This window comes from Hydra vulgaris, chromosome 03, assembly GCF_038396675.1.
Source record: "Hydra vulgaris chromosome 03, alternate assembly HydraT2T_AEP".
NCBI classification, from domain to species: domain Eukaryota; kingdom Metazoa; phylum Cnidaria; class Hydrozoa; order Anthoathecata; family Hydridae; genus Hydra; species Hydra vulgaris.
Genome location: NC_088922.1, coordinates 39,480,728 through 39,495,253, shown reverse-complemented (window position 1 = coordinate 39,495,253; position 14,526 = coordinate 39,480,728). Strand labels below are relative to the sequence as shown.

The 14,526-nt window shown below is 27.8% G+C and overlaps 1 protein-coding gene across 8 annotated transcripts in view; it reads right to left on the bottom strand.

The window, feature by feature from the left end:
• LOC100206624 (transient receptor potential cation channel subfamily A member 1) overlaps positions 1-14,526 on the bottom strand; it is a 99,108-nt gene that overhangs the window by 8,588 nt on the left and 75,994 nt on the right. For 4 of the 8 annotated variants that reach the window (XR_010637561.1, XR_010637562.1, XR_010637559.1 and 1 more), the window contains exons 14-16: positions 14,137-14,417; positions 11,084-11,386; positions 3,659-3,775 (exon numbers count right to left, since the gene is read on the bottom strand). Coding sequence is in view for 4 of the 8 variants with exons in the window: in XM_065793169.1 (XP_065649241.1) it covers positions 3,645-3,775; positions 11,084-11,386; positions 14,137-14,417 (715 nt within the window). In the remaining 4 variants the exon portion in view is untranslated. Of the gene's footprint in view, positions 1-3,644; positions 3,776-11,083; positions 11,387-14,136; positions 14,418-14,526 lie in introns of all 8 variants that reach the window. The other 4 variants (XM_065793169.1, XM_065793171.1, XM_065793168.1 and 1 more) reach the window with 1 other exon arrangement.

Genomic DNA, 14,526 nt, shown 5'->3' with positions numbered 1-14,526 from the left:
GGTTGAAAAATAAGAAAGAAGAAAATTAAGGCAAGTTTGTCAATGAAGAAAATAGGAACAGTCAAATACCTGAATCTTCCATCTGCCATTCAACCTATTCCACATTTGGGTAGTTTACCAGCTCCTACTCCACCACAAAGTAGTGAGTTAGAAGCAGAAAATGAAGGCAGAAATAAAGTAGAAATAAAAGAAAAGAAGAAAACAAGCCTTCCACATCAAATAATTCTGATTTTGTGTTAACAGATAGTGTGCTGCACAGATTGAGTCAAGCAGAACTCAGTATCTTGCTCGAGATCTAGACTTGTCACAGGAAAAGGTAGAACTTCTAGGGTCAAGACTAAAGCAGTGAAATCTTCTCCAATTTGATGTCAAGGTTTCACATTACAGAAAACGGCAGCAAAATCTGCTTTCTTTTTTGAGAAGAAAAATAATCTTTTTGTTTGCATGTCTTTGGATTAATGTAATGTAAATTTGAACTATGATCCAACCGAATGGAGATTATTCATAGACTTATCTACGCTAAGCTTGAAAGCTGTATTACTGCACAATGGAAACCATCTTTCTTCTGTTCCTATTGGCCATGTAGTTCACACGAAAGAGAATTATATAAACATGAAAGCTCTTCTCAACTCAATTTATTACAATGAACAAAAATGGAAAATTTGTTGTGATCTAAAAGTCATTGCTTTACTTTTAGGAAATTAGGGTATACTAAATACCCTAATTTTAGTGTATGTGGGACAGTAGAGACAGAAGTTCACATTATATAAAAGAAGACAGACCTGCAAGAAATCTCAACACAGATGAAAAAAATGTTATTGCTAAACCACTCGTGGATCCAAAAGATGTTCTTCTTCCACCATTACATATTAAGTTTAGGGTTTAATGAAATATTTTGTCAAAGGTATGAACAAAGAAGGACAGCCTTTTAGGTATTTAAGAAACAAATTTCCAAGAATAAAGAGGGTATTTTTGTAGGGCCACAAATGCGTCTTGAACTTGAAGGATCTTGCACTTAATGAAGTTTTGAAGGGGTAAGAAAAGGAAACATGGGAAGCTCTTAAGGGAGTGTTTTGTGGATTTTTAGGCAACAAAAGAGATAATAACTATATTCAATTGGTAACAGTACTTCTGCCAAAGTACCATCAACTTGGATGTAACATGTCCCTCAAGATTCATTTTCTCCACTCACACCAAGACTTCTACCCCCCCCCCCCCCCCCCCCCCAGTTGAGGAGGTGTTAGTTATGAACATGGGGAAAAGTTTCTACAAGTTTTTTGTAATGGAACAAAGATATCAGGGTCGTTGGAATGAGGCTATGCTTGCAGATTATTGTTATTTTGTGTGTAAGGATGCTTCTGAACTAGTCTACAAAAGGAAAACAAAAAGATCATGATCTCATGACAATACCCCATAATCATCTTTATACCTATTAGCTTGATGATCATGATTTCTTTGTTTAAAACTGTTAGAATATATCTGCAATAAATAAAAAGCAAATATACTTTAAATATTATTAGAATATGTAAATTATGTCATATTGCTCTACTGCAAATTAACTGAAATAAAAACTTATTGCTATTGCATATCTAATAATAATTATTGTATATCTCAGAAACTAGAGCTAATAAAAAAGTTTCATTGTCATTTTCTTTTTTCTCAGCCCAAATTTGAATAAAATTGCTAAAGATACAAAAAAAAAAAAAAAAAATTTTGTTGCCCAGTGTAATCAAATTTGGTTAAAAACGTTATGAATTTGATTTAACTGGGCCCTAAGAACCATAATTGAGACTGTTTTTAACACGACATAATAGTATTAAACCACCTAAATAAAGCTCCTGTGTGTGAAAGTTTCATGGTATGGGGGTTATTCAATTTTTTTAGTACTAAACTCATTTTAGCCAACTAATTTTAGTTAGACTAAAAAATTAGAAGACTTATTTTAGTTATGCTAAAATGTCAGTCAACTGATTTAAGACAAAAATTTAGCCAAGTAAATTTAGACTAAAACTTAGCTTAACTCCCACTCCTACAAATCTATTTTTATCAGTATAAAAATTTCCAACAAAATTAAAAATATTTAAATTTAATGTCATGTTTTTTGGGTAAAAAATGTGGTTACTAACAAAAATTTTAAAAATTAAATGTTTTCAATACTAGTGTGTTCAAACCAAATCAAAAAAGTATATTTTGAAACAAAATTGTAATGTTTCCAGGACAGTTACGTTATACTAATATAAACAACAGCAAGTACTGTTATAATGTTTATATTAGTAACAAGTAATAGTATAAAGTAAATACCTTACTTACCAGGCCTTTTATGTATACTATTACAAATACTAATATAAAGTTATACAACATAAAATATTGAAAATTCTTTTAATAAAAAGTTGAAAAAACTCATTTTTAAAGTTAAAAAAGAGTTGAGCTTTTAGTTCATTATTTAAAGATGAGAATGGTTCCAGACAGATTGGCAGTTAAAGAGTTAAACATGGTCACACAGTTTTATTGATTTGAAGGTTAGTAAGTGCTCTCATCTCATTTCATTCATTCAGATGTTGTTCAGATTCACACTATTTTAATCTTTTAAAAAAAAATATGTATAAATATATATACATACATTTATATACATACATTTATATATATATATATATATATACATATATATATATATATATATATATATATATATATATATATATATATATATATATAATATATATATTAATATATATATATATATATATATATATATATATATATATATATATATGCATAAATATATATGTATATATATATATATATATATATATATATATATATATATATATATATATATATATATATATATATATATATATATATATATATATATATATTAGGGTGTGACATCCGCCCCTTATATTCTAAAAAAGATCTGTTCATTTTCTTAAAACCTTTTATTGGTTCTCACAAGCAACTTTGTCATATTTTTTCAAAATTTTATTGGATTTAGAATGAGCACCAGACTCTTGAACACTTACCAGGTCCCTAATATATAAAGAAGCGAACTTATATAAAAATAATAATAACATTATTAAAAAAATTATTATTTTATTTTTGCAGAAAAATGACATAACCTAAAAATGAAAAAGTTGTATTTTTTTGATAATTATTGCAAAAAAAAAATCTTAAATATAATTTTTTTTTATAAAATGACTGTTATTTTTTAAGTTTTTATATAATTTTGCTTCTTTTGAGACCCAGCTTGACATACTTTTGGAAAACTTTTTTTATATAATATTAGGGACCCTGTAAGTGTTCAAGGGTCTTGTGCTCCCCCTAAATCCAATAAAATTTGAAAAATTTAACAAAGTTGCTTGTGAGAACCAATAAAAAGTTTTCATAATATGAACAGATCTTTTTTAAAATATAGAGGGCGGATGTCACACCCTAATATATATATATATATATATATATATATATATATATATATATATATATATATATATATATATATATATATATATATATATATATATATATATATATACATATATATATATATATATATATATATATATATATATATATATATATATATATATATATGTTTATACATTCGAACTTTTTAAAAAAATTTGTTTAATAAAAATCAAAATTACCGAAAACTGCTTACATCACTGTCAAAGGGTTTAAATTGTGTTGCATATATCAATGAGCAAATATAAGCTGCTAACTCGACAACCCTGTGTATATGAATGTAATGGTAGGGATCTGTAAGAAGCTTGACAAACTACAAAATAAATTTTAAAAATTTAAGGATAAAAACATAAGGAAAAATTATGCAACAACAAATTTATATCACATAGAAAAAAATTAGGGGAAAAACAGGGAAAAATAAAATATTTAAATAATATAAAAAGTAAAAACCTTAGTAAATAAAATATAAAAGATAAAAAAATAATATAAAAATATTACATAAAATAATATATAAAAAAATTAATTTGTAATTTTGTTATAAAAAAAAAAAAAAAAAAAAAAAAAAAAAATCCAAGTAGTCCAGCAATTAAGTCTTTTTATTTTTATTTTTTAATATATTTTGCTACAAAAATGTCAAAAAAATTGCAGTAAAATTTGTTAAAATCAAGAAATTAAAATTTGTTAAACTTTGATAAACAGCTCATTAAGGTTTGTTAAACAGCTCATCAAATTTGTTAAACAATTTTCTCCATAACAAACTTGTTAGTTATGCATGGAAATAAAAATTGGAAATAGCTAATAAATACATTTTTGTCCTTGAATAAAATATTTGACTTTACCATAAGTCTTTTTTATTCTGAAAGTTCGAATGATTTTTAAATATTTTTACTAATAAAAACTATTTGAATTTCTTTACTTTTAAAAAAAGAATTTAGAAAAAAAAAATTTTTAATTTTTTTTTTTCCATCATATTACATTGCCTGATTTTTAATTTTGCATTTTTAATTTTTCAAACGTTAAAATAAATATTTTTAAACCTTTTGTTATCTTAATACTGATAGAAACCTTTTACGCAAGCTTATTGTAATGCAACATTCGATCGAATTCCGAAAATATTTTAAATTTTTTGTCTATAAAATAATAAAAATAATTTATTTGAGATAATTCATTTTTATTTATTGCATAAAAAATACTTTCTTCAAAAATAAAAATGGAACATAAAATTATGCCAAATTTAATTAGTACAGAAACATTCTAATATGGTATATCATTTAATAATAAAGAATATAAAATTTAATAAAAAACATCTAAGTTGTGCATTTAAACTCAATAGTTTATTTGCTGATGAACCATTGTTAATGATGATGCTATAAATGTTTGTGGGCTAGTGCATTGTTAATTTACTGAACCTTTTCAACAAAATTTGATATCCTATTTAAAACTTTTAAGTTTTTAAATACATTTTCTCAAACAATGCAATCATTATGTTCATTATCTCTCTTTTATAATTCTATAAGTTTAGTTTTTGCTGGCAATTATTGAAATCGTTTAAAAGTTAAAAGATGCGAACTGTCACAGTCAATATGCCTAAAAAAATTACTGTAAACAAGCCTGCTTCCTGAGATGGCTTGAGAAGCATGATTTGATTAGAGCAGTTTCTAGTATAGACAACAAAAATGAAAGATTCCCAATACAATTGATCACAATATCAAAAACTTGCCAAACTTGCTTTAAAAAGTTCAAAAATACAACATTATAGTGTCACTATAAAGAAACCAGGTAGGGTAGGGTATTTCAAAAAGAAAAACTCTACCTCTACCAGGTAGTGGTAGAGTAGTTCAATAAAACCTATTCTTACTCCAAAACAAATAAAATACCAATTTAAGTTTGAAAAAAAACAAAAAAGAAAAAATTCTACATGATTAATACAAAAAATTTATTTATAAAACAAACGAGATGCAACTTGCTCAAAATGATTATATTACATAATGTTGGATAATGAAATGTTTATTGTGTTGAAATGATTAACTATTATAGGTTTCTGCACCCAAAAATAGAATCATCAATTATTCATAACCCTAGTTGATAGATAAAGAATGACTGGGATAGATAAAAATTGCTTTGTACTCAGCCAATATAGCAATAACATAAAAGATGTTTTTAACCATTTCTGTAACTACTTCCCAGAGTTAAGCATCATATTATTAAAAATTCAGAAGAAAACTATAGCCAATAAGAAAATCTTAAATCAGATCAAATGTTGATACACTTCGATTAATCACAAAATTATACATGTAGTTATGAGTATGTAATTCAGGCTGCATACTTGTCACAGTCAACTATTATCTTGGTGGTAATTTAATATTACCTCAATCTAATATAGCTACACAAAATTTGGTATAAATAGAAGCGCTAAAGTACAATTTTCTCATGTTCATAAAAATTAGAAAGCAGAAGAATAAAGTCACATTTATGGAGCGATTATTCAAAATTTAACTTGCATCATTCAATTGCTTGCATCAAGTCATATTTCCAAAATGCAAGCAATTGAGCCTAAAGTATATGAGAGCTATTTAAATGTTGTTTAAAAAAAATGATGGTTTAGTATATTTGGGTATACCTGGTTTGGGACCATGTATGTATAAAACAACAACAAAATGGACCGCTTTGTATATAAATAGAAGTTTGGAAAAACAAATGGTTTCTTTTGCTAAAATATATAAATTTTATATATATATATAAAATAGAAGAATTATATAAAATTAGTTTAATCAAATGGCCAGCTAACTCACTAGACTTGGACACCACTGAAATTTTTTTTTGAAGCAATTGGACAACACCGTCCCACTAAAAGAAATAATTAGTAATGCTTATCAACTGCACATTGAGCTTAGACAAGTGCGGCAGAAAGGTACATAGTAGCAAAAATAATTATTATTGACACAGCTAATTTAAAAAAGTGAGAATAAGCTTGTCCTGAACTATACCAAAAACTAGAAATATCCTTTGCATTAAACTCAACTTGCATTACTGCTTTAGATCTCTTGTCAATGAAATCATTTAAAAAAAAATCTTTCTCATTGATATCATTCATATCAATCATATGAATAATGATAAATGGGCTATGCATCTAAATCTCTCAATTAAGAATTTATGGACATAATTATCTTTTAAAATAGTTCCGTAATGTTTTGAGATGTTTGACATTTCCTTTTGTACTTCTTTCTTTAAACTTCTTACAGATTGCGCTTTATTGTGTAACAGAAGTTCTTTTAACATACAAAAACTTGTGTTAAAAAATACCTGCATTTACTGTCCCTATCCAAAGTGGCAGTTACCACAAGGCCCTGAAGTTAGCCTTTGCAAAAAGTTTTTATTCTCAAGATTCTGGTACAATGCATTTTAAACTTAGATATATAAACTTCCACACATAACTCAAATAACAAACATGTCATCTTAATAACCAGCAAATTTTTCAGAAAAGTTTGTGTAGATAATGCATGTTGGTACAATAAACAATGAGTTATTGTTACATTAAAAATTTCATTAATGACCAATGCTTCAAAACCAAAAATATTTCCAAGCATTGCAGGTGCTCCATCTGTACACAAACTGCCAAGCTTATTTTCCAACCAGTTTAAAAGTTTTACAAAATAACCTTTTAACACATTTAACACATCTATTACGCTTTTATTTTCCAAAATTGAATTGCAAAAAGTAAACCCTTTTTTTATATTCTATGTTTCTATATGTAACATTCAAATACTAAGAGCTAAACTATGATAAATATGTTTTTTTGTTCTGTTTTTTTATGACTTGCAAATCATTAGAAGACATTTTAATAATACAAGAATAAATGACAGAGGCAAGGCTTTAACTTTCTTTCTTTGATTTCTTTCACACACACACAAAAATTGTGTGTGTGAAAGAAATCAAAATTGCGCAGTGGTCTAAAATGTCAAAATATCTGGCCAAAATCATAATTTTGAAAAGAAAATACGATTTTTCTCCTTGACCTCTGCTATTGACTATTTTGAAATAAACAATGTTATTTATTTGCTTTATTAATTTTCACTGTGAGTTTTATAAAGTTAACATCTTATTGTAAACTAATTTTCTACAAAGTTAACAGTCCTAAACCAGAGAAACAAAAAAAGGTGATAACGCAATTTGCTACACTGTGGCTTTTTTCAAAAATAGAATTGAATTATTTTGGTTTCAAAACTAAATTTAGCAATTTTAATAATCTTTTGATAACTCTGTCTTATAACAATTTTTTTTTAAACATCTTCGCTTCCAACAAGGCTGCAAGCAGCCACTAATTAAAGTTGCAAGTTACTGAAAGAGAAAAGATGAAGATTGTAGAGCAAGATAACGATTGACGGACAACTAAAAGGATTGCAAATTATATGAATTTTATTTTATTTTTGGCGTTTTTGGAGCACTTAGGAACAGTTACAGAAAAAGGATGACACTTAATTGAATGACAAGTAACACGAGAATGAATTTTAGTAGATGGCACAAGAGACGCTAGCTCTTTAAAGCAGTGCCCATTATAGTATTTGTAGAAAAGAGAAAGAAAAGCAACATTACGATGATGTGATAATTCTTGGAGGTTGACTACAAGAGCAGGTCCAACTATGTTTACAATGCGTTTTTGCACTGTGTCTAAAAGAGAAAGGGTGTCATTAGAAGAACCCCCCCGGATATGGCAACAGTATTCCATACAAGACCGGATTTAAGATTTATAGAGATAGAGAATAGAATCCAAAGTAAGAAAGTAACGAGCTCGATAAAGAGATGCAACCTTAGCAGATGCTAATTTTGCAACTGATTTGATATATGGTTTCCAAGAAAGATTGGAAGTAAGAATTAATCCTAGAAGATGAAGATTATATGACTCATCGAGTACATCACCTTTCATAAATATAGGAAGATCTAAATTATTGCGATAACGATTGGCTGAAAAAAATTGCGTTTTATCTGAATTAAAGTTCACCAGCCACTGTGAGCCCCATGCTGTAGCAGAAGTGAGATCCTTTTCAAGCTAAAATGCCCCCTCCAAGCAATCAGAGGGTGTTGGTTTCTTATCACGACAAGAATTAATGGTAGTATCATCAGCAAACAATGCCACCTTAGATGTGAGAATATCAGGAAGATCGTAAATGTAAATTAAAAAAAGTATAGGGCCAAGGATAGAACCTTGAGGAACCCCTGAAGTTACAGAATAAGAAGAAGAGTGCTGTCCATCGAGAACAACTTTTATACTACGATTGGAAAGGAGGGATTCAATAATCTTAAAGATGTTGCAGGATACACCATAAGAAGAATGGAGAAGACCAGCATGCCAAACTTTATCAAAAGCTTTTGAAATGTCAAGAGCGGTGGCCTTAACCTCTCCACCTTTATCTAATGCACGATAAAACCTATCAGTTATTACTGTTAACAAATCAGCTGTAGAATGAGAAGATCGAAATCCATATTGATGGTCAGAAAGTTATTAGATTCAAGATGAGAAATTAAGTGTTTGTTAATTAAAGATTCAAAAACCTTGCTTATGATAGGAAGAAGACTAATGGGGCGGTAGTTAGACGAATCAGATCGCTCTCCAGAATTTTTGAAGATAGGGATAACAGATGCCGTTTTTCAGCAGGCTGGAAAACAAGACTCTGATAAGCACTTGTTGAATAGTTTTGAGAGTATAGATGACAGCTCCGGAGAACACTTCTGCAAGTCAATAACAGGTATGTTGTCTGGGCCACAAGCTGTAGAAGAGTCTAGACAGGAAATCACTTTAGATACAGAAGCTGGAGTGACATGAATGTCAAGCAATGGATCAACCTGTTTGTTGGCAATATCAGGTAAAACGCAACTAGTGGAATCAAGAGATAATTCAAAGTCTGAACCATACAAGAGAGGTGGAATTAAAGATTTGCCCTTATTATTGATATTATTAAAAATTCTCCAGAAGTCACGAGAGCCTAATTTTTGAGATGAGATACGAGATTTCATGACCTGAGAATAGCGGGTTTTGGCGTTAGACAAAACCTTTTTACAATTGTTTCTGGCAGTAATAAACAGACGTCTGTTTTCTGGAGAATTGTTTTGCTGATAAATATGGAAGTAACAGTTTCGATTGGCAATTGCAGCAGCACAGTGTGAGGAAAACCATGGAGGAGAGTGAGGCTTGACCTGGAATCATCGAGAAGGAACAAAAGATTCCATGCCAGCCTGAATCCACGAAGCCATGTAAGAAGCACATTTGTCGACAGGAAGACAAAAGATTTCTACACAAGGGCCATCACGAACAAAATCACAGAAAGAATCCCAGTCAGCTTTACTGTAGTTGTAAGAGGTTCGATAATAGGGGGATTCAGGTGATGAAGAAGAATAAGATATTAGTTTTAGAGAGATCAAACTGTGATCATAAGCACCTAAGGATGAATGTGAAGAAACTGAGCACTGACTAGGATCAGAAACAAGAAATAAGTCGAGTAGAGATGGTAAATGATTCGGATTGTCTGGAAAGCAAGTTGAAAAGTTGACTACTTGAGTTAGGGATTGAGAAAGGCAAAAGTTGTGGGCTTTAATGCCTGCAGAATTAGTGACATTAGAGCCAAGCCATTCAGAGTGGTGAGCATTAAAGTCACCAACAACAACTGATTAGCTGATGGATAAAGAGAGAGGGCAATATACATCAAAAAAAGTGCAGTCTTGAGATGAAGGAGAGCAATATAGAACAAAGAGAAAGGCAATAGAGTGAAGTGGAGTTAAACAAAAGCACATGAAAGAATAGTCTGAGGATTCAAACCTAGTTTCACGACAAATGGGTGAATTCTTACGAATGTAAATGCCCAGGCCAAGCATGTGACTATTGGAGTCTTAAGGAATTAAAGGAAGATAACCATTAACACTAAGATCACAGGATGAGATAGCTGAACTCAAATTAGCTTCACAAAGAGCAAATAGGTTTAGTCAACTTTGTAAGATATAAGTCTCAACAGAAGAAAAGTTACTTCGAAGACCACGAATATTTGTGAATGATAGATTTAGAAAACTTGGTGATGACAATGGTTTTTTGAGTTTTACAGTGTTTGGTACTTTAGTCATTTTTAAATTTGTTAAAGAACTTGACTCAAAGTACAGATAGTAATCAGTACACTATTTAATCGCCCAAGCAATTGCCTCATTACTATTAATAAACCATAAGCCATAACAAAGGGCTCTAAGTTTGGCCTCGACAATGCACACCAAAAGTATAAACAGGCACACCATCCATGTGCAACATGGCACTGTTAGTACTCTGATATTTTACAGCTGTTGATGAAATCAGCCTCTCTCAGACCTTCAACAGAGTTTGGGAAATCTGACCACCAGCCGGCCTCTGAACCATAAAACTGAGTTTTAGAGCTGTACCCTCATTAGGAGATAATAGAATGAGTTGCCTAGTCATAAAAACAGAGACACAAGCAATAACAAATAACTATTCAAAGCAAAAACAGAGACACATTTAAAGCAGACACAAAAACAGAGACACATTCAAAGCAAAAACAGAGACACACGCAATAACAATTAACTATCCAATATTAAAAAATAAAATAATAATGAAATATAAAAATACCTCTATTCCTAAACTCAAAGAACACAGTATTATGACAAGATATCTGGCAGGATTAACAAAAAACTTCACTGAAGAGCTTACACTTACTGCATGAATAGGTTGGCAATATAAAACTGTTTCATTTGCATTAAGTTGGTATAAATTAGACCTCAATGTTAAAGCATAACCATTAATAAATAAAAGAAAAATCATATACAAAAACAGTCTGGAATAATATGCGTATCGCCCACAACAACTCCATTTGCACCTCAACAAGTAAGTAACCAATGGATGACAAAGAAGATCAGTATGCTCATTTTGAACCTAATGTAAAAAATTTAAAAAATATTTATAAAATCTTTTATAATTAAGTTATCAGATATCAGTCTTTTTTTTATTTTTTTCTTAGTTTTAAATCACAATATTAAAAAAAAAAATAAAAAAATAAAAACAACAACTAATAGAAAAAAAATAAATGCAAAAAATTAAACTTTTATCAATTTGGGTCCTGTTATCCTATCAATGGGGTTCTGTATTTTAAATCAATCAATCTTTTAACCAGACTCGTAAAAACTTGTTAAAAAAGCACCAAATTGTTTATCAAAGCAGTGTAACTTATTGTTATATTGGGTTAACACAAAAAAAGTGCCTAACAATTTAGCTAGTGCATTAGGCTCAAGTCTTTTCCCGCTCACCCACATAAACTAACATAAAAAAGTGCTTGCCAAAAATAAAGCGTTTTTTTTTAAATTGCAAATATTTTTATGAAAAATCATGAAAATACATGTATGAATTATTTTATTAGAACTTAAGTTAAACATTAGTTTTTTTTTTTTTTAACTATCTTATTTAGAACTTGTTTGCCGTTCTTAATGTACTTATTTTATTTAAAATTTAAATAAAATATTTTTTGCTGCTTTTTTAAACTATTTTATCTAGAATTTAAATAAAACATTTATTTTGCTGCTCTTTTTATATTCTTAAATAAAATATTTGTTTTTATTTTAATTATTTTGTTTGATATTTATATAAAACATATATTTTTATTTTTATGCCATTTTTTAAAAATTATTATGTCTTGAGTTTAAATAAAACATTTGTTTTGCTGTTTTGTTTTTATTATTTAAAACAAACCATTTTACAAAGTCTTGCAATTAATCAACACTTTTCAAGTGGGTTTTCTAAATAAGCGCAACTTTTTTGCACAGCAAAATTACATAATAAAACAATAAATAATATTAATAATAATAATTATATGCAAATGTAAAAGTTTCACTTATATAATAATAATTGTAATTATTATATATAAGTTTCACTTATAATAATTACAATATTTTTTTCTCAAGCTTTTTTTTTTCTCTTTGTTTTAAATTTTGGTATTTATGTTGTTTGCATTTAAAAAAATTGACATAATTGAAAAACCACAAAACATTGTCTCTTAATAATTTCTGATTGCTAAATTTATGCCATCTTCTGTTAAGACTTCTAAGAAAAAAATATGATAGAAACAAACTAGAAATAATATTTTGTTTAAATTTTTTAGGGAAATTCTTTTTATTAAAAATATATAGAATATATTTTTATGAGATTCTACTAATGACTAAATATAGTAATATTACTATGTTATTTCTTTAAAACTATTTATTCATTGCTATTGTAATAAATACAAACTTTTATACATGAAATGATATATCTGCACCAGTTTTATATCTTTTTTTGCAATTGTACGCACCATAACTAAAATTAATTTTAGTGCAAACATAATTAAAATTAGTCAAAACATGTAAGATATATGCAAAAGCAGACTTCACGTATAAAAGTTATCATGCCACAAACTTGCATCACCGCAAAAATTTTTTTTGGCTTAGCTTTTAGATTAGCGTTTTATAGCTAATAGGGTCTATAGTTTTTATTCATAATCATAAGAATGAACTTTCATTTTATGAACTGTGTTTAATTTACTATGTTGTAATGTTATAATTAATTTTCTATGTTGTAATGGTCTAAGATCTTCTTTGTTCTGTCATTTGTATAGCATTACATACAAACATCTATAAGTGTAAACGTCTTTAGCATATGTTGAGTTTGCAAATAGTATATGAAACAATTATGTATAATAAATCTATAAAATGAGAAAACTTATAAATTTTATTTTAACAATTAGAAGTAAGTGTTAATTTAATTTTTTTTGCTATAAATACATAAAAAAGATTAAAAAAGTTTCAAAATTTATTACGCAAAGGGGAGGTCTTAAACCCCCGAAACGACACTAATGACAACACACTAAACCGCTAAGCTATTAATGATATGCATTTCAGAGCAAAACAAACCTAATTATAAATCTCTTATAAGCTACATATGCAAAAAAGGTGCGCATATTTTTTTGCTCTTAAAGCAATTTTTTTGCATTTCAGAAGTTCTTCAGAATTAATTATTGTACTAATAAAATATTGAAGTAAATAAGAAATAGGTATAGAAACGATCCATGTGGAATAGATAAGTATAGAAATGGTAGGTTTGATAAACACCCACATTTTACAGATCCAGAAAGCTAGGATATATATATATATATATATATATATATATATATATATATATATATATATATATATATATATGTATATATATATATAAAAATATATATATATACATATATTTATATATATATATAAAAATATATATATATACATATATTTATATATACATATATACATATATTTATATATACATATATATATATATATTTATATATACATACATATATATATATATATATATATATATATATATATATATATATATATATATATATATATATATATATATATATAGGGAAAAATTAAGGAAAAGGTTGCTGTGGGACAGACTTACAAAGACCCGTATTTGTACGGGTCTGGTCAGCTAGAATATATATATATATATATATATATATATATATATATATATATATATATATATATATATATATATATATATATATATATATATATATATTAGTGAAAATTTAGATATTCATGTTAAAAATAGAAACTAACAAAAACACTGAAAAATAATCAAAAATAGGAAAACAATACCATAAACTTCAAAGGATGATTTTGCTTGAAATCATTTTTTCTCATCCAATTGACAGAAAACCTTGTTCTTATACTAGAAAATGTTGAGAAAAATGGTGTTCTATAAGAATTTTCCAACAATTTGCTTGGATACTGCTGCTTGTTACTATCTGAGGAAATGGTGCACCATGGAGCAAAGGTATCTTCAAGAAACTCATAAGAGCATGTAATTTTGAATTGGGGATCTTTTGGAGGTAGACCATTATCTGAAATGCATTGATTAAAGACTTGCTCTGCAACATCTACATCAAATTAACATAAGTCAGTCTTACATGAAACCATAAACTCAATTTATATGTATTTTTAGAAAATATAGGTTTGAGTACCAGTTTAAAGCGTGTACTTGAAATA